Source organism: Monopterus albus, unplaced genomic scaffold (assembly GCF_001952655.1).
Source record: "Monopterus albus unplaced genomic scaffold, M_albus_1.0 scaffold127.1, whole genome shotgun sequence".
NCBI classification, from domain to species: domain Eukaryota; kingdom Metazoa; phylum Chordata; class Actinopteri; order Synbranchiformes; family Synbranchidae; genus Monopterus; species Monopterus albus.
The window spans coordinates 2,976,318-2,997,028 of NW_018128007.1; the positions used below are offsets into that span (position 1 = coordinate 2,976,318).

General features: G+C 37.7%; 3 protein-coding genes across 3 annotated transcripts in view; all 3 read right to left on the bottom strand.

Moving 5' to 3' along the window:
- Window positions 1–3: 3 nt before the first annotated feature.
- LOC109967358 (peptide YY-like) lies at window positions 4–1,718 on the bottom strand. The gene is made up of 4 exons (XM_020612865.1): window positions 1,619–1,718; window positions 1,221–1,403; window positions 1,031–1,120; window positions 4–606 (listed from the first exon to the last, which is right to left on the bottom strand). Coding segments are annotated over exons 1-4 (300 nt in total). The 5' UTR covers window positions 1,621–1,718; the 3' UTR covers window positions 4–581.
- Window positions 1,719–5,795: 4,077 nt separating this feature from the next.
- Window positions 5,796–9,891, bottom strand: malsu1 (mitochondrial assembly of ribosomal large subunit 1). The gene is made up of 4 exons (XM_020612855.1): window positions 9,506–9,891; window positions 8,362–8,537; window positions 8,191–8,272; window positions 5,796–6,442 (listed from the first exon to the last, which is right to left on the bottom strand). Exons 1-4 carry the CDS (start codon window positions 9,807–9,809, stop codon window positions 6,288–6,290), a joined length of 717 nt encoding a protein of 238 aa, XP_020468511.1. The 5' UTR covers window positions 9,810–9,891; the 3' UTR covers window positions 5,796–6,287.
- A 1,704-nt stretch (window positions 9,892–11,595) lies between these two features.
- smpd5 (sphingomyelin phosphodiesterase 5) overlaps window positions 11,596–20,711 on the bottom strand; it is a 16,257-nt gene continuing 7,141 nt past the window's right edge. The window contains exons 3-9 of the mRNA XM_020612697.1: window positions 14,355–15,131; window positions 14,157–14,232; window positions 13,341–13,481; window positions 12,915–13,004; window positions 12,725–12,812; window positions 12,567–12,666; window positions 11,596–11,882 (exon numbers count right to left, since the gene is read on the bottom strand). Coding sequence (XP_020468353.1) covers window positions 11,775–11,882; window positions 12,567–12,666; window positions 12,725–12,812; window positions 12,915–13,004; window positions 13,341–13,481; window positions 14,157–14,232; window positions 14,355–15,131 — 1,380 coding nt within the window. The 3' untranslated portion in view covers window positions 11,596–11,774. The remainder of the gene's footprint in view (window positions 11,883–12,566; window positions 12,667–12,724; window positions 12,813–12,914; window positions 13,005–13,340; window positions 13,482–14,156; window positions 14,233–14,354; window positions 15,132–20,711) is intronic.

The following is a 20,711-nucleotide window of genomic DNA, read 5'->3' on the forward strand; positions in this document are numbered from 1 at the left end:
CTCGAAGATTGTTGTCAGTTGTGTGTAACATTTCTTTTGCAGCTCTGGCAAATCTTCATCATAACAATACATTTTATTGCATACCAAGTGATACATTTATTTCACGAGGAATTAATATTATAGAGCTTAGTAATATTACCTTTGATATAATATACACATGATCAATAAATATTTCTGTCAACCAGCACCAAGCAATCTGGTTTAAGGCAGGGTGCAGATATATCCCACCAGGCTTGATAAAACAAGTGAAATAAATTCAAAACTGCAGAGGATTCAAATTACAATAATTTTTATCCAACATGGAACATTGGCAGCAGACATGAATTTGCCTCACTTCATCAGTAGAGGGCACTGTTACTCCATCAATTGAACTAAATCAAACCCAGTCAAGGTGGTGCATGTGGAGCCAGGTGAGCCAGTGTGTCGATAGACCTACATATCAATCATATTTTCATATACAGTAGCAATGGCAACATTACAGACCAAAGTAGCTGCATTACACAACATATATTGCATGCAACAGTTCATTTCATGTGAGTAGCAGACACAACAACAGCTTTGAAATCACAGCTTCTCCAACATCACCACAGTGGCAGCTCTTCATATCTACAACATAAGGAAGTCACAATTTAAGTAAAATGTGTGTCTTATATAAACTCTTGTATAAAATGTTTTCTTGTCCCTATTCAAACACAAGAGGAATGTACTGTTTTAGAAACCTCTCTCGATGAGATTGATAGGATAAATATCACCACTACTTCATCACAGTACAGAGTAAAGTTAACACTTTTTTGATGCTTTAAACATAAACTGTAGATTATCAGATTTCCAAGAATATGACATGGCTGTTTTAATGAATTCCACTATATGATTGCATGGCTTTTTTTTCCCCATTGTATAAAGTTTACTGTACAATACTTTACATTATATTGCATTAAACTGACATAGTGCAAATGAGTAAACAAATTACAATAAACCAGTGGATATTACTGTAGGATACAGCTTTACAAAAATTACAAAAATAATTTACCTGACATAGTTAGATCCTGGAATACTTTCTGTGCTCTCCCTCAACAACACATCTGAAAATACAGTATCTGGAGTGTCTCTTTTCCCATACCTGCACATAAAAAAGAGTCAAGCAACATATCAATATCTCTTTGCATGTACTATCATGATTTTTTGAACCTACAGTATTTTATAGAGTTTTAAAAACTAACCTCTGCCTTGTAATGAGGTTGATGTAGTGTCTTAGTGCAGAATAATATTTGGCAAGCTCCTCAGGGGGTGCACCTTCCCGGGGACTGAGAGGTTTGGCTGGATATGCATCTATGCCAGAGTGAATACAAGCCAACAGGTAGAGAGCCAGAATACACAGCGACATCTCAGTGCTGGAGCGAATCCTGGTTAACAGGGAAAATAAATAGTCAAAATTTATAGTAAAAAATAATCTAACAATGACTCACTGGCAAAATCAGAAACATGCTCAATGATGAGTTGGTACTATAGTTCATAAACTGTAAAAAATTATGTTATTTTATCATAAATGCTATTCCCTGTCTTTCAATTAAAATAGTAAGATTTTCAATTTAAGGTAAGAAATAAAGATTTAGCTTACATTATGATGTAATGCTGTAGTTGACTATCTCGGAGTTCAAGGCACCTCTGCTAGATTCCTAATGTTGCCCCAGTTTTATATCATGTGTCACGTGGGGAGGGAACGTTATTTCATCTGCTTTTAGGGTACTCTTGAGAAATACCTACTGCCTCATTAGCTTAGTAATGTCTAAATGGCAAGGCAGTAAAACAAATGGAGCTACTCTGTTACATTATTGTCAAAAGACCAGAATAAGTACGTTTTCGGAGATTTGGGTAAAATGTTAAATCTTTGACTCGGTAGTATACAGGTTCTGTTTTTCTTAATATATTAAAATGATCTGCATTACCAATTTACTGCATGTGTGTTTTGAGAATTTAATTACTCCAACATTACATCACCAAAATATTATTTCACAACACGATCAACTCTTATGCAGCAAGCAGTGAGTTTATTTATACATTAAATCCTGCATAATTGATTTAGGTCAATTTTCAGTGTAGTTATTTTATCCTTAATTTTTCTCATTCCTACATTAAACACAGTAAGAAGGTGAGTAGAAAAGAGTATTTGATCACAGCACATTTACTCTTTTGTTCAAAAAGCAGTATAAGTGGAGTGATCTTGCAAAAGTACTGGCACAAGCTGAGTCAGAGTCTAAAACCTTTATTCATTTAAAACGTTCACTTAAGAGTCACAACCAGCATGATACACTTCAATAAAACTGATGATGTGTAACTTCAAATGGCTGATGATGGTCTGTTGTTTACACATTCCGTTGATATATGATAGGATACCCCATGTGTTTGGAAAGATTGTTTTGCTTTATGGAGAAATGCAGTGGGTGTCTTAATTAAAAAGCAAAAACATTCATTAATTATAAATTAACAATCTGAAATACATAATCCAGCTGTTAGCACGAAAAAAAGGGAAACCGTAGTCCATGACATCACATGATGATACCTGCAGTGTCTTGGAATTACATTAATCAATTAAATATTTAACAGTTGTAACTCAGAGGGAAAATAAAGCCTCAAAAGTCTCAAACTCAATAAATGTTGTGAAAGTAAATCTATTAATTTTGCATTGTCATATATTATATTACTTCTCACATATCTAATCAATAAAAATGCAAAACGGTGCACTACAAATCCAGTATGGACTGACAGACCATAGTCTTAAGACATTAACTAAACCATTTTGGCCAAACCAGCAAGCACAGCTCCAAGTTGCATCAAACCGTACTAGAAAGAGAAGTAAATTGCACAAACCCCTAAACTTTCAGTGCCAGTTGATAGAGGGCACAAAAGCTTTCAGCCTTTAAATGGTAAGATGACTTTGATGACAACTATTTTCTTTGAAGAGCGCTCATCATGACATTTGGCAGTAGGTTAGTGTTGTTGTTTCCCATGACAGTCATAAGAGAAGCCCAGAGCAACAGCACAGTCTTAGCAAGAGAAGTTCTGCCTTACGCTGAATATCCAGATACTATGTGTCTAAATTACTTGTTTTATTCAACAAAAAGTGCTTACATTTTATTAAAAGGATCTTATTGATAGCATTAATCCAAATATCATTCCCAGGCTATCTTGTTAATGCTCAATATAATGCTGTATTCCGGAGACCAAAGCAATAAAACACTATCCAAATTTGTAAATGAATATGCAGTGAAAAATATAATTCACCTTTAATTCCTCAAGAGCAGCTACTCCTCCAATCTTGAGGAGCTTAGGGGTGAATTATATTGTGTGCCTGCAACAATAAAAATAAAAAATATATTCAGTTATACTTTACAAATATGTAGTAGTCGTACATTTTTTATTTTGGGAGTTTACTTGCTGAAGAACCAATAATTAATCACATTTATTTCCAATATAATGGATGTGTTGTATGTAGAATGGTGAACAATAAACGCCTGATTTAAATACCCAGTCACATCTGCATGCATGGTACCTTGTTCACAAATGAAGGCCAGGTGGGTAAATCACAGAGTCCTTTAGGTGTCATGTCTGCTATACTTGATCTCCTTGGTAATAACTCCTCATAAACATCCACCACCAAGAGAGAACCAAAGACAGCTGCCAAATGCCAGCCCACTTGCAGGGCACAGACTGATTCCAAAGAACATACATATTTATTCCTTTTACTTGTTTTTGTATACTGCAAATACATTACAGCCCAGAAGGAAAGTGGGCTTTAAGAATGAAGATGAAAGACTTGGATGGGGGTTGTAGGAAGAAAATGATTCCCAGTCAGCTTCATATCAGGGAGTAATGAACAGCTATCGACACATACACTGATGGAATTATTATTGCATACACAAATAAAGGGTGATAAGCTTTATAACTAACATATGGTAATGTGTTAGTTACATTTATTTCAGTGCAAACCATGTGGTACAAACAAATGCAATTAGATTTGGCATTTTGTGCCATCTAGTGTACTTTATATATCAATAAATCAACTATGCAAGGCCAATACTCTGCCAATCCTGTTTCCAGAAGCTAACTACTCATGGATTTATTCACAGTCTTATCACAGAGCATATTAACATCATGGACATTAATGGGTGCACAACCTTTATTAAAACGGCTGTACAGTTAATGAGAACACTGGAGTCAGACACCAAACTCACATTTTTCTTTCATACACTTCCCCCTAAATACCTCATCCACTAAAAACCAGTTGGTTTGATAGAGCTGAGACACAAAAGCTCTAAAACCTAATCAACAAATTGTATTAAACAGTCATTTTCTTACAGTCCTACACACAGTATCTGTACAAAGCATGCAAACAGTGCAATTTAAAATGGTTATTTGGCAGCTTGTCTCTTTGGTTAAATGATAAATATTTAAGTATGATCCATTTTAGGGTAGCAGGAACCTCTCCTACAATATATGAAGCAGTTGATTCATTATTATCTTCATCATTCAGTGTATCTGAACATTAGTGTGAGTCACATTTGTCATTTTCAGACAATGTGACCATAAACAATCACATCAAGAGGCATAAAACATTCAAACACCAGCTTCGGTGCAGGCTTCTCTTGCTTCATTACTTTTTACATTTAGCTAATATTCTGATCTGACATGATGATGAGCAAGTTAATGAGATGGAATGGTCACTTGCTAAGCAAGTGGTCATGGAAGTTATGACAATGTAGTGTAGTGCGTATACAGGCTCTGATGCAGTATCTTTGCTGTTGCTGGTGTTTGGTTCTACAATTAGGCTCTGATTCTCTCGAGTTATGCTCGTCTACAGATATTTGAAGCTTAATTTTTAAAAACTGCACTTGTTAATGTTTGAATACATTTCAAGGGCTTTTGTTCATTTAATATAAATATTATAAAAGAATGATATTGATTTTATTCAAAGTGCTGTACAAGCTCTGAATTGAACACATGCTGACTAATCCTACTTTGGCCAACACCTGCTCTTTTCCTGGAAGCAACAGTCTTCTTGTTTGATTTGTTCATAAGCATCAACTGCAGTGGTTTTCTGTGGTAATCCTATATAATCAATTCTGTGTGAATGTGTTCCTAAAGCGTACTCTTTGCAGACAAACTGCTCTGTAAGTTGGACCTCCAGTGGAAGGTGACAAAGCACACTTACTGAAAAAATGTGCTTCAGTACTTCTTTTAGAGGTACACATTATTTTTTTTAAATGTCAGTAATTGTAACACTCTAAAATGGGATATTTTCTTGGTACTTTTACCTTTGATACACACTATGTGCAATTTATTACTAGACTTTTAAATGCAGGACTTCTACTTTTAAAGGGACAAAATGTACTTTTAAACTTCCAGCTGTACTTAAAAATTTCAATACTTTTTTGGCTATTGGTTGGTTCAAGTGTTTTTTAACACCAACTCAATAATTTGGTGCTGCGGGTGTTTGCAGGGACAAAACTGCAATAGTAATAGCGGCCATTCTTATAAATCTATAGCAAACTTGGTTCTGTATGGTCAGATTGTAAAACTGCAATCTATGCATATCTTTAAAACAACTCTAGTCTAGCTGAGGAAGTTGTTAATTCAAACAGCAGAACTACCAAGATGTCAGTACTAATCAAAACTGACCAAGCAGCCACTGATTTAAAGGCAAATGGGAAAAAACAAGTTCCAAATAAAAGACATTTAATACTATAGGATTACATTTAATCATAACAAAACAGTGTTAGAGTATTTATCACTATATCATCTTTACATACAGGAACAAAAATGAGTTTAAGGCACTTTTTGATAATAATTTTGATGATTTGCATATTTGCGTGCCATTGTACAACTAAAACCTTTGTCAGGGCAAATATTTACTTTCCAGTAAATGTAGCTGAGCACTCAAAAAAATAGAGAATAATTTTAGAATATCTAGAACTGTATTTAAAAGTATTAATAAACAAAATATGTTCAACAATTTTTCCTCAGCAAATAAAACAAAAAAAATCATTCAAATATAATTGTTTTACAAATACCATGAGATGTCCTGTAAAGGTGAAATAATAGAAAATGGAGTATACATTTATCCATGTGAGGGGGCAATAATTCCTTCAGTACAGTATAATTGTTGCATAATAGACAAATGCATTTAAAAATTCCTTTTATTTCTCCCCACAGAAACAGGAACGGATACATCCAATGTTACAAAGATGCAGTAAAGCCTGTCAACAAATTCAACCATTTTTCTTGTGCTGTCACTTTGTAACCTCGGCATCATATATGAAGTCTTCTGGTAGGGTCTCAACAGGCATGCTCTTCAGCTGCTCGTCATAGTTTCGGAGAGTCCAGAGTTTCTCCAGTTCATACGCTTCTCTGGTCTCTGGTAGCATGAAGTGAACAACGATATTCCCTGAAACAGAGAAAGGAGGAGGAAAGCGAACACCACAGGTAAATACATTAACAAACATCAGTTTACAGTGCTCAGCATAGATGAGTACACCCCTTTTGAAAATATTTTAATCAATATCTCAATGAACACAAGAACAATTTCCAAAATTTTGACAAAACTGAGTTGTATAGAACATTAGTTTAGCTTATTACATCAAAGTAAGGTTAATAATATAACTTAGATTACAAAATCTTCAGTTTTACTCAAATTAGTTACTGCAAAAATGAATACACCCCACAACAAAAACTACTCCATCTAGTATTTTGTATGACGTCCATGATTTGTGAGGACAGAACCAAGTCTTAAAGCCATGGATTGAACAAGTTGGCAACATATTGCAACATCTATCTTTCCCATTTTTCAAGAACAACCTCTTTTAGAGCTTGGATGCTGTATGGAGAGTGATGCTCAACACGTCTCTTCAGAATTCCCCATAGGTGTTCGGTTGGGTTCAGATCAGGAGACGTACTTGGCCACTGAATCACTTTCATCCTGTTCTTCTTCAGAAATGCAACAGTGGCCTTAGATGTGTGTTTTGGATTATTGTCTATTGTCATTTTAGAAAAGTGCATGACGCCCAAGGGCATAGAGTGATGGTAGCATCTTCTCTTTCAATACAGAGAAGTACATCTGTGAATTCATGATAGCATCAATGAAATGCAGCTCCCCAACACCAGCAGCACTCATGCAGCCCCACAGAAGGACAATGCCACCACCATGTTTCACTGTAGGCCCCATGCATTTTTCTTTGTACTCCTCACCTTTGCGACGCCATACATTTTTGAAGGCATCGGTTCCAAAACCATTTATCTTGGTCTCATCACTCCAGAGTCCCAGTAGTCTTCCTCTTTTTCAGCATGGGTGCTGGCAAATTCTAGGTGGGCTTTTTTTTGTGCATGGGCTTTAGGAGAGGCTTCCTTCGTGGACGACACCCACATATGCCATTCCTCTGCAGTGTACACCGTATTGTGTCACGGGAAACAATCACCTGTTTAGATTTCTACTTCTTTAGCTAACCACAGTGAACTTGCATGGTGATTTTCTTCAACCCTTCTCATCAGAAGATGCACCTGTCGAGGAGTTGACATCCACAGACGGCCTGGACGTCTCTGTGAGATGATTGCAGTTCCATGTTTGTTAAATGTTTGTATCACTTTTGCTACAATATTCTGACTGATAGGTAAAGCTTTGCTGATCTTCTTGTAGCCTTCATCTTTCTTGTGTAAAGAAATGATTTTCCTTCTAAGGCCTTCTGACATTTCTCTTCCATGTGGTGCCATTGCTGAGAGCATGAAATGGGAAGGGGGTTTCTTTGTTAAGTAACTCTCTTTTATAATCAACTGTCTGCTGGACAACTATTTAATGAATAATTAGACTCACCTGTAGTTGAATTCTTGTTCATAAGGATTTTGTTGTTTTAGCTTTGCTTCCAAGACTTTCGTTGGGGTGTATTCATTATTGCAACATGGTCTTGAATAGGAAAAAAACTTTGTGTGTACACATTAACAAATCTTGGTTGCAATCACTGGCCCGCATTTGTGGGAGTATTTTGTATTATAGTGTCCCATAGAAAATGTTGATTCTGAAAGGAAACTACAGGTTTTCTGACAAATCTGTTGGGGTGTACTCATTTATGCTGAGCACTGCATATACAAAAACATCTGTCTACACTGGACACTTGAAGAGAGGGATCATTACGTTTTACATACCAAAGTCAATGCACATCCAGTCCTCTGCATCCTTTCCTTCTATCTTGACATGTGGATCTCCATCTTTTTTTAGAAATTTGTACTGGAGGAAAAGAATCATGTAAACATTTAAAGAGCAAATACAGGTTGCACACAACAACATATAACAAAGAGAAAATAACCATTAGTTACCACTTTGATGGCATACAGTGCCATTGCGTTGAGGTGTCGTGGTGATATGCCACTGACGACAATGAAGTACTCTGCATATTTGATCTGCTCTGGAACTTTGATCACACAGAGGTCCACTGCATTTTCTTGACACAGCAGTGACACCAGCACATCAAGATTGAAAGTCTCTGAGGGTCCTGGAGAAGAAAAAAAATCTCTAACAATAATAACAACAAGCCAGAGATATACACAGATGCTGCATCTTTTTATTCAATTGGGGGCTGCTGGATCATTTCATACATTAAAGTGACTAGGTCTGCACTAAATATGAATTAATATGCTGATTATTTTCTGACTAATCACTGCATTGTTCTTTCTACAGCTTATTAGCTGAAATGGTTAATCCATTGGTCAAATCAACAATTTAAATAATCAGCCTCTATATTAGTAATTTATAACGTCATTTCTTGAAAAATACCAAACAAATGCTGGTTTCTGCTTCTCAGTGTTAGGATCTGCACAGTGCTGGTAAAATTAGACTACAGTGGAAAACCCTGTCTAAACACCACATCTTAGTATGTATTTACCGAATAATTATATTGTTTAAAAGTAAATCTGTGTGTCAAAGAACATACTACTTTTAAAAAAGGTATCTAAAATGTGTACTCTAATTTTTGTTTAAATTATAACGCATTCGCTACAACTGATTCAATTTCATCAATTCAAGGAGTCTGGATATTAAAGCTATACATATAGTATACTGCAGTTTTCTAAAGGAAAAGTGTGTACTTGTCCTTTAATGGTAGTGCGTTTCATTCTATGGTTTACCCCCAGTGCAGACAAGACGGGCTATGGTTATAATACCGTTAGCTAGCCATATCTGGACAAAATAAGACAGTCATAAGCGGTAGTTAGCCATTTTCACTTCTGATAGTTTATATACAATAACAATTAGTCGATTAATTAGGAAGATATTCAGCAAATCATAATTAAAAGAGTAGTTAGTTACAGCCCTAACAAATTCCTGGAATCATCCAATCGTTGGTATTCCCCCTTCAGGTGACTTTCAGGACAGATAAATTATTAAAAGAACGACACGTTTTCTGTCTATCAAGCAACGTTGATTAAGTACTTATTTCTGCTCTCAAACGAAACCCCTACTTACTTTTACTTTGGGTTCCGTCTATCTTATGTGACTCCTCTTGAAACGCGCCAGCGTATTTCTCTGAATTAGTGATTTCACTATACACCTCTGAATAACATCGTTTTGTATCTAGATGAGAAGAGAAAACACGACTCCCGTGTTGACATGAGGCTAAATTTGCTGTACTGTGTCGTCGCAAACACAAACTATCACGCCAAGCCTTGGCGACAGAACAGATGCCTCCAAAAACACCGATTTGTTCCACTAAAACTCTGCTTTTAATTACCGAAGACACCAGTTTCTTAGAACGAGTGAAAATGCTCATGATTTTAGCTCGTATACCACCAAAACATAGCTTGATTGCTATCCACGAGCCTATCAAAGACTAAAGCTTAAAAAAAAAAAAAAAAGCGCTTCTCGCCCTTGGACTTTGATTGGTTCCTCAGTCTTCTTTGTTGGTTTTTTGGAATTACTGATTGGTTCATACGTCTTATTCGTTGGCTACTGAGCATTGGTCGAATTTGATGAAGAGTACATCCTATCGACCACAAATAGTATTGACCTCAGAACTCGTACTGTTTAATTTCGCAAATCAGTATTCAGTATGCTGCATTTCACAAGGCAGAATTATAGGATGTTCCTTGAAAACAAACTTTGCTTTAGCCTGGTGATACTGTGAAACAAAGCCTCAATATCAGTTTTACAAATACGATTCAGTCATGCATGTTTGATATCTGCAGCGGTGGAAAAGCAGGCTACTCAGATCTCTTGTTAAACAAGATCACTTCGAGAGAGCCTGTACCTCTGCCAAGGCACAACATTCGCTCACGCAAATGGGTCCCTTATGAAAAATGAAATCTAGAACAATATAATGTGAGTCCTAAGACCCTTGATCCAGATAATCCTTTAGGGTATGACAGGTATTGTGCATCTTATCTGAACATTACAGGGTTCTATCTACATTATAGGTCAAGTTACGGCAGAAAATATGCATTAAACTGGGTTTTTAGTGTTAACTTTAAAGGGCCTCAGTTCCGGAATCCAGATCAGATCCAGATTGAATATGGTCTGGTGACAGACTTTGCCACCCTACATACTGTATGTGCATCCATTTTAAAAGAAAAAATGATTTTGATAACTTTTGGAGATATAATTTATTTTTTAAATTACTCCATGTTAAAGACAGGATTTTTTTTTTTTTAATTATTGTGACCTTTAACTTTTTCAGCCAAAATCTAATCACTTGGTCCTCAGCAATACCTACCAAGTATGTTGGTGATCCATCCAGCTGTTTGTCCATAACCCTGCTGACCAACAGACACATGTACCCAAAAACATAACCTCCTTGGCAGAAGTAATAAAAAACACTAATATAACAGTGTAGAAATCTTCTGTACAAGTAACACTCATATATTCAAAACTTCTCTTAAGTATAGGTACGTAGTATTAACATCAAAATATACTTAAAGTGCCTAAAATTAAAGAATTCATTAAGCAGAATGGCCCATTTCAGAATAATAGATTATACTGCATTAAAATTACAGTTACCAGCTACAGTCACTTTAATGCTGCAGCTGGTAAAGTGGGTCTAATTTAACCCCCTCGTTAGTCAAGCAAGCAAGCGACAATAAATCAAGCCCCATAAAATACTGACTCAGATCCACTAGTTTAAGGCATTAAAATTAAGAAACTAATGAATGCAAAGAGGTCCATGTATGAGGAGCAGCCAAAAAAAATCTTGCTTGCTAAACTCAGTTTTAATCTTTGGTATAGTCAATATTACCATGTTCTGTAATCAAAATGCATAAAAGCATCCAACTTTCCATGTGAGTGCACAAATAAGCCAGTAAAAGGCCAAGAATGGCTTTATGAATAAAATAACACCAAAAGAGCCAGTGCTGTGTTGGAGCAGCATAATAAATATTTGTTTTATCAGCATAAAGATGGACACTTGAATTTTGTACATGCCGACCAAATTATTCTGTTTAGATGCAAAACAATAAGGGCATCAATTTGTTTTTTTTTTCCAGAATTAAAAACCTAAAAACTATGTATTTAAATAAAAAATAAATCAATACCTCCCCATGAACAAGCCCTAATGTATAAAACAATATACATCATAAAACCCATATTAATTTCACCTGAGATATAACCTTACTGGTGAGTACAGTGATTCTGAAATCACAAGTGCTAGTATGTAAACAAAATATTATTGTGCCTGTATGTCAATGTATATTTCTGTAGATTGTGTTCCCTTTAACTCCATGTGACGCTGGGCTCACGTTAGTCCTCATTCATCAATGCAGTCCGAGTTCATTGTCACATTCAGTCTCAGACCCACAGGAATATGGTCAGTGAGTCCAGCCAACTGAGTTATCAAGGTCTCTGCTTCAATTTCCTGGATAGAAACAAAGAGAGTCTAAGGTTTTCATCAGGGTTCAAATCATACTGTGGCCTTTCCTCACACATATAGCTGAGACCAGGATTGTATTGAAGCTCATTCCATGTTCAGATCTGTGTTCAGACTTCATTAAGCTAACACCAACTCTGATGCCAAATATTATAAAGGAAAAAATGGAAACATCACTATGGGGTTGTGTTGAGATGAGATGCTGAACTAAATGTGCTGTCAGTACGAATGGTCCAGTAGCCAAATGATGAAAATCACTGATCTAACACCACATGTATACACAGTACTTATAGACACACAAATATTGAAAGAAACCCATGAGCCATGCTAAATAAAAAAATCCCTGCACATGTCCTGATCAATCATGTTACAGGAATTATTTACAGCACATCATGTCAGAGATGTGCACATATATTTAAAGTAACCAATAACAGGACATTGGATTTTAATTAATTAAGTTTAAAAACCCCAACTGAACTTGAGTTTTTGCTGAAACAGGTGAGCTCACATCTCTTTTGGGGGAGCAAAGCACCCCTGGCTACCCTATAATTTGAATGCCGGTTTGCATGATGCTTTATCCTTTTTTAATGGGAGATATTTTCAAACCTACAGAGGTAATGTAGAAAAAAGGACTAGAGTAGAAGAATAAGTAAAACACACAGGGACACATACTGTTCTGCAGTGCTTTGAAATGGTGCTTTCACGGTACAGGATATAGTCAATCCGCCTTCCAATCCATGGCTGACACAAACACAGAGAGAAGACAGTGAATCTTCAAATCATTTTAGTGAATACACTGAATCAGGTCTTCTAGTCATGTCACAGTGTACTGAAGACAGGGGAACTGGGCATACCTTTGTAGATTCTCTGGGGTATTTACGTCATCTTCATACAAGGTGGGCTGTTCCAGCAGAGTACCTTTAAGCAAACCACTGTTAACACCATATGATTTGGGAACATTTGTCATATAATGTAGGTATACAGCGTTTTTGTGGTGTAATGGGTTGAAATTATACAAACCAATGGCCCAGGGCTTCTCTTTTCCAGGTCCTGCCCTACAAGGATCTCTGTACTCCTCAAACAAACAGTGATTCTGTTCCCGTGCGTCGCCTAAATGCAGAGAAAAACCTGTATCAGTACTGACAAGAAACATTTGATGAAGTTGCTTTTAGATAAAAATTACAAAAGAACAGAAAACTGTGATAAACAGATGCACCAGGTGAGCAGTTGTCAAAGTTGAAGTCACCACAGAGCACATCAAAAGCAACATCCTCATCAGGCTGCCTGTAGGCGGTTTGAAAATCACCCGTCCATTTAGTGATTCTGTTCCCGTACGTCGTCTAAATGCAGAGAAAAATCTGTATCAGTACTGACAAGAAACATTTGATGAAGTTGCTTTTAGATAAAAATTACAAAATAATAGAAAACTGTGATAAACAGATGCACCAGGTGAGCAGTTGTCAAAGTTGAAATCACCACAGAGCACATCAAAAGCAACATCCTCATCAGGCTGCCTGTAGGCGGTTTGAAAATCACCCGTCCATTTGGTTATCATATTCAACTGCTCATAGCGAATTTGCCCATCACCTAATAAGAGAACACAGAACGGTTATCATGAACTTGACATGTCCTTGTTTCCTCAAAGGTAAAAGCAAAATTTTTCATTAATCTCAGCCACTGACTGTATACGATGGACTTCCCACCACCACCACTTCCCTCCACCTTAAAAAAGTGAAGCCAAAATACAGGGGCTGCCATCTTGCCTTTTTGTATCCACAGTAGTGACCAGAAGTTCAATGACAGCATCAGTCCACCACTGAAAAACTCTTTCTTTCCCTCTGCCATCAGACTCCTAAACAGCTGAGGAGTTTGTTACCAGGAAATATGTCATGTACTGTCGACCTGCACTCTTTACATTCTCAGTTTGCAGATGCATAATTGCACATTGACTGTTGACTGCTGCACATGCTGCTCCCATACAGCATCACTTCTCCTATTATATTCTAATATATTTTTATTATACTGCTGCATTGCTGCTTAAAGTGCCTTAGATTTTGTGTTGCTTATTTACTTTATATTTCATTTGTATTTTGTGGCATTCATGTGGACGGCAAAGTAAGAATTTCATTGCACAGAGAAACACGTTTCCTAACTGTGCATATGACAAATAAACACTCTGACCTTTGACCTTGACAAAAGTTGTCTGTCCACCATATATTCAGTCAGTGATCTGAGGAGACTAATTCCTAAAGAGTGACTTGCCCTCTGGTGCATCAAGGTGTGTGCAGTTAATATATCCAACCACTTTCTTCCGTTTCTGATTCTGCCCAATTAGTACCTGACAATATCAAAAACAATCATTACATAATTTTAGTATTACAAAATATTGATTTGTTAATATGAATTCTGAAAAACAAAAAAGATAACAACAGAAACTGATATTGGTCTAATACAAGGTACCTTGGCAGAAAGGAGGCCTTTAGCAGCTAGTGCATCTTCCCCACGACAGTTGGGAAAGCAGCAGTACCGGGCCTCGAGCACTGGGAATCGGCTGGCTAGGAACAACCCACTGTTCATGAACTTGAAAGAGGAACATCTGCATGGTGGGTAGCAGGCATACACACCAACATCATACAGTATGTGTCCAAACACAGGTCTTAATGCTTGGATGAGTTTCTGTGCAGCCCCCTTATCAAACACCTCCTCCAGGCACACTATGTCCACACTGGCTGGAAACATTGACGACACTTCCCAGGGTACATCATCCTGCTGGTGGAGACCCTGGGAGAGCAAAGCTCGGTGGGCACTCCGGTGAACCATTTGGCCCTGCTGGTTCGGGTTCTGATTGGAACTGAGGAGGACAGAAGGTGACTCGGCCCAGGACTCTTCTGTAACATCACATGGCATTGCAACATTTCCTGTAGATGAATCCAAATAATGATTCTCTAGGGGCTGAGCCTGTCTATCCGTAGCACCATATGTGTATGAGTTAGCTACAGGAAATATACTGCTGGAGGGGCTGAGCGTACCACAGCTGCTGGGGGAATCAACAAAGATTTGGATATCAGGTCGACACACACCCTGCACAATGTGCTGACCAATAGCAGCCGCCCTCCGCTGGGTGTGTGCTAGGTTGTTAAAGCGAGATAAGCCTTCAGGCAAAAGACACACGTTGGCTGTTGTACCACAGCTGCTGGGAGAATCAGCAAAGCTGTGGATATCAGGTCGACACACACCCTGCACAATGTGCTGACCAATAGCAGCCGCCCTCCGCAAACCAGACAGTGATGGAGGTGCAGAGAACAGACTCGATGATTCCTCTGTAGAACTCTATCAGCTGCTCCTGGTTAGAAGGACAATTAATCTCTGCCAGGGACTACACAGTCCCAGCAATGTAGGGATGCCATGGTGCTTGGCATTCCATCTATGTCCCACATACAGTAGGTGACTTGAGGTCACTGTGTGTGCAAAGTGCATTCACCGGTGCGATGTTTGTAAGCTCACATCACAGTCGTGCTGGTCAACGGTGCTCCATCTTAATCAGGCTGTGTGTGCAAAGTGTGTGAGCAATCAGTAGGCGGCGCCAATGAGTGGGTGCACCACAGGTGTGAAGTCGTAGTAGTGCTTCGGTACCTTTTTATTGTGGCTGTCATGGATCCAAGTGGCCCTCTCTGTGACCTTTACAGCCGTGTGGGTTGTGAGGAGAACCTGGAATGGACCCATCCTGCGACTCCTTCTCAGGTATCTGACAACAATATAGTCTCCTGGGTGGGTGTCATGTAGGCTCTGCTCTGCTGGTTGGGGCAGTGCTGCTTTCACCAGCAAATGCAAGATTAACATAGAAGCAGACAGGTTGACACAATACTGCATCATGCTATCCCCATATTAAGCAGAGGTCAATGATGTGACTTGCTGGGAAAAGCCTATCCCAGTGTCATTATCATACATGTACCCACATCTGTCTTTATGATTATGCAAACAACCCTATCTACTCTTTCCTCACCCCTGTGTGTGTATGTGTTGCGTGTGTCTGGTTTCTGTTCATCTTTACCCAATTGCAATGTGTATGTCTTACAAAGTATCATGTACCATGGCATACGTGCTTATCAAAAATGCATCTCAACCTTCTACTCAAACATGTTTTTGTAACTAGATGTTCTTGGAGCCTAGACAGAAAAGCTCCAAAAGTTCATAATGACCGACAGTATTTGTCCCTTTCCGGTATAAGCTTAAATCACCTCATCAAGGACACACTTCTCAAACAATGAATAAACACACAATATTGAGTGAAAGAATACACACTAATGTATAACATATTTCTACACGTTTGCATACTACATACTGTTTTTATAGTCAACATACATACGTATGAAACCAAGCCTCTCTTAGATATAGATGCGTGTTAACTGCTCATACCTCCTCCCATCCAGAGTATTACTCTCTTACCAAAACAGAAACCACCTGCTTTTCAAAGACACACAACCTCCAACTCAGGAGCTACCTATCATACTGATACAATTCCCACTGTAGAATATTCCTCTAACCATAATGTCTTCATTAAAATTATAAAGATACATCATTATATAATTGTGAGGTGATATGAAAAATACATGCCTTTAAATGAGTTTTGAATGATTTTCACTACAATCACATTTAAAGGCAGCCAAGAGAAAAACATGGTGTTATCAGCCCTTAATCCAGCTGTCACCATCTGCACAGCGTTGCAACTGCTGGAAAAAAATGGTCTACAGTAAAAACACTGTCTGAACACCGCACCTTTGTACGTATTTTACCAATTCATTATACTGTTTAAAAGTAAATAGGTATGTCAAAAGCAAAACTTAACACAAACATCTATCTAAAAGGTGTGCTGCAATTTGTCATTATAAAATATTATCTCTTATTTATACTGCATTCGTTTCACGCCAGTGACTTCGGTGCCGGTCCCAAGCCTGGATAAATAGAGAGGGTATGTCAGGAAGGGCATCCGGAGTAAAAAACGTGCCAAATTTGCTCTTGCGAATCGGGCTAACAGAAACAGCCGGAAGTAGAGTAGTAGATGTATAATGGATTCACGTCTGATTCAGTCCTATCAATTCAAAGAGTCTTCAAATTAACACGATGTTAAGTAGGTTTCTACGGGAAAACGGACAATAATATAAGCACGGTTTTAGTGTGGATTTGTCCTTTAACGATAGTGTGCTTCATTCAAGGGTTCACTCCCAATGCAGACTTCGGACTGGTTCTGAATATAACGTTAGCTGACTAGTTAATCAATTACGGTTGAACAAAAACAGGACAGTGATATACAGCGAGAAGTTACAAACCCTCGAAACACCTATAGTGATCACAAACCATGCAAACATACATTCAACCATCATGTTACGTTAATCTTTTAATGGTAATGGGATGCAAGCTTTCTGTCTATTTTGTCAGCTCTGCAGGTTGTTTAGTTAAACAGCGCTACCCTCATCGCCCAGGACAGGTATGCTAAGCTAACAGTTTCACTTACGATTCAAAAAAGACTACACTACCGATGGTATGTATGGCCACGTCACGTAGCTGTATCTCTTTAACACTTAGTGAATTATGATTCTTTATAACACTACATCTTTTATACAGTTTACGTGTGCTATAGTTATCACAAAAGAAAGCTGTCACCTGTCCTGTTGCACAGCTAGCTTACATAGAGCAGTCCATATACTCTTACCTTAGCATGAAAACTTGGATGGCTTGTCTGATGAATCCACACAGCGATTAGTGTATTACTTTTATTTATTAGCTTGTCATATGTTCGGATCAACCCCAAAGCTTTTAGTTCGAAAACCCACTAACCAGATCAGTAAAATAGTTTACCCACCCTGCCTTCAGCCACTCTTTATACTGGCATCACTAAGCCACACCCTAATGGCAATGCCATGGTGTCTGCAGGTGATCTTCTAACCTGAGGTGAACAACCTGGTAGGCTATCTGTTATAACCATTTGTATACATAGTTATAACTGTTGAGTAGGAGAGATACTGTAACCAAGTGAGTGCATAACTCGTATAATAAATTACAGCTAATTATGAAGTGACTTCTGCTTATCTTTTACCGAATTAAACACTAGAAGACAATATGAATAAAGAGTAAGTCACATCATTATAAATAGCCTATGTGTTTAAATAGGCTATCCCATTACTAAAATTTTTGCATTGATTGATTTATTGGAAAATGTATGGTGAAAATGCCATTACAATTCATTAAACCAATATAACCATTGCTGGAGAAATACTGGAGCAGATCCGCAAGAGTCTGCTGGAGGGCCCCATCAGCCCTGATGGACTTTTTGGCCCACACCAAAATACTAATACTACAGTGTAGAAATCTTCTGTTACAAGTAACAATCATACTGTATATTCAAATTTTCTCTTAAGAAAAGTACAGGTACATAAGTATTAGCATCAAAATATACTTAAAGTTCCTAAAATAAAAGCATGGCCCATTTCAGAATAATGTATATTATTGCATTAAAATTACAGTTACCAGCTACAGCTGGTCACCTTAATGCTGCAGCTGGCAAAGTGGGTCTAATTTTGAAGGAAAATCCCAGGCATTTTCAAAGATATGTAAAAATACAGCTTTGGAAAAGAATCTACAACACTTGTGTTTTACAATACAAATAAACCCATAACACCCCCTCATTAGTCAAGCAAGCAACTGATAATAAATCAAGACCCATAAAATACTGTCGGTATGATCATTGCTGCTGGTGTGTGATCACCATGGAGCCAGCTAGGAATAAAAAGAATTGATTCTGCATCCCTTGTATTTATTCACACCCTGTCCTAGTTACATACGCACATATTACATCCTAGCACATCCTCTGTTTCCCCAAGCACGCCTTCTTCCGCCTACTACACTACATATGTTCATAGACTGGACTGACTGACCAATCAATCTTTACAAACGTTTTCACATCATTCACATAAAGCCTAGTTACACCTAATTCACATAATTCAGACGTTGTTCTGCTGCATACTATTTCGCCACTAGATGGCACTAAACCGAACCTTTGAATGAATGAACCAATACTCGATACAAATAATGAAGTGGTTCGATACAGGTGTCATTGTGTCAATTGGACATCACTACAGAACAGAATTGTCAAAGTACACGATCCGGGTCAAAAACAGGAAATACCAAAACCAAAAACCGCTGGAAAGTCAGAGCTGGAGTGTAGAACAATCTGGCAACACCTCTGGTGGACGCTGCCTAAATGGGGCGAAAACAGGTGCAAACACTTAAGAGCAGGTGAAACTAATGTGAGTGATGACTAAAGTAAAAAGACCGAGGCTGTGGTGAAAACAAAAACAGGAAGCAATGTCAAAATAAAAGCACGACAACGGAAACAGGTGGGACCGAATCATGACAATAGGAGTTTAAAAGAGTTACAGCACAGTAGCAGGCAATAAGATATAACCATTAAGATCATCAATAATTGTCTTGATTAGCCTACATTCTAAATAAATCAACTACTATTTCTAAACATCAATCTAAAATGATTATACAGATTAAAATCATTATAAGTGAGCTCTCAATTACTGAATAAAAGTTAAAGGATTTCTCACTGTGACTATAGTCTTCAGTTGGTTAGCGTTGTTGGATTGTGGCATTTTGTTGAAAATCATCATTTCTCCATAGCTCTTCTTTTAGGCAGTAATTCAGAGTTTTCCTTGCTGAATTGAGAAGCCTTTGAACAGTTCAATCGTCCCACGTTAACTTCCCGCTCTACGTAGTGGCTCTATTGGTGGTTTCTTCGTGCTCCTGGGGAAGCTGCAGCCTATTAAGTTTTTCGGCTACCTTTCGTCTGTCTCTCGGTCTTCTGGAAGTCAGAAAATCAACCGGGCAGAACCTACAGCTGCAACCGCTGGACCAGCCGTAGTTCTTCTATCCAACCAAATGTCACAGTTTGTAGTTAATACCTTTTTAGGCATGCACAGTATTGTTCCTCAGAATTGATTTTGCATATTACTTACTCTCAATGTTCAGTACATTGCTTGTAACTTACTTCCCTTCACCGTGATTCAGCAGTATAACTTACCTTTTTTAGCTACTCACACACTTCACTTTAAATGTAAAATCACTTTTCATAATTTTTTTCTAATACAATCATTTCACATTTTATCCTTACACATTCACTAATGATTATTTCAAACAAAACACACACATAAATCATCTTAAGATTATCCTTATTGTAAATATCTTAAATTTCTACTTTATGCTTTTTGCCATAGCATTTAAATTATTTTTCTCTCTCTTCCAGTTCCTCTTGCTGTTTCTTCTGTCTCTTCTCCAGCCCCAGTTTGGCTTCTCATTCGTCCCCCACCACATATTCTGCACTCTTCCATTCCTTTATACTTTCCAACTCCTTTTGCCATTTTCTTCCTTTTCTTCAACATCAGATCCTGCCTGCCATTCATCCACCACCAAATACTCTGCATCCTCTTCCATCTCTTCCCGGCAGGAGTCTGCTGATTCCATTGGGCCGGGTGTGATATGGGAATACAAGCTTTCCCTAAACTTCTCCATAACCTCTTCATCCTGCACTGAAATATTCTCACGAGTGCCGTTCCTTCTGGCTCATGCAGCTCATTCTCATCCCCTTTTGGGGGATATTTGTGTTATCAGCATAAAGATGGATACTTGAATTTTGCACATATTGGCCAAATTGGTCTGTTTAGATGCAAAACAATAAGGGCATCAATTTGGTTTTATGTCCAGAATTAAAAACCTAAAACCTATATATTAAAAAAATAAATCAATACCTCCCCATGA

Bases quoted from the DNA above. Each gene is read 5' to 3' on its own strand.
- LOC109967358 (XM_020612865.1), bottom strand. The intron at 1,121-1,220 runs GTTAGTTTTTAA...TTTTATGTGCAG, and splicing joins AACCTCATTACAAGGCAGAG to GTATGGGAAAAGAGACACTC. The intron at 607-1,030 runs GTAAATTATTTT...CTTATGTTGTAG, and splicing joins CCAGGATCTAACTATGTCAG to ATATGAAGAGCTGCCACTGT.
- malsu1 (XM_020612855.1), bottom strand. From the start codon at position 9,809: ATGAGCATTTTCACTCGTTCTAAGAAACTGGTGTCTTCGGTAATTAAA. The intron at 8,538-9,505 runs GTAAGTAGGGGT...TTTCTTCTCCAG, and splicing joins AGACGGAACCCAAAGTAAAA to GACCCTCAGAGACTTTCAAT. The intron at 6,443-8,190 runs GTATGTAAAACG...TCTCTGTTTCAG, and splicing joins CTGGATGTGCATTGACTTTG to GGAATATCGTTGTTCACTTC.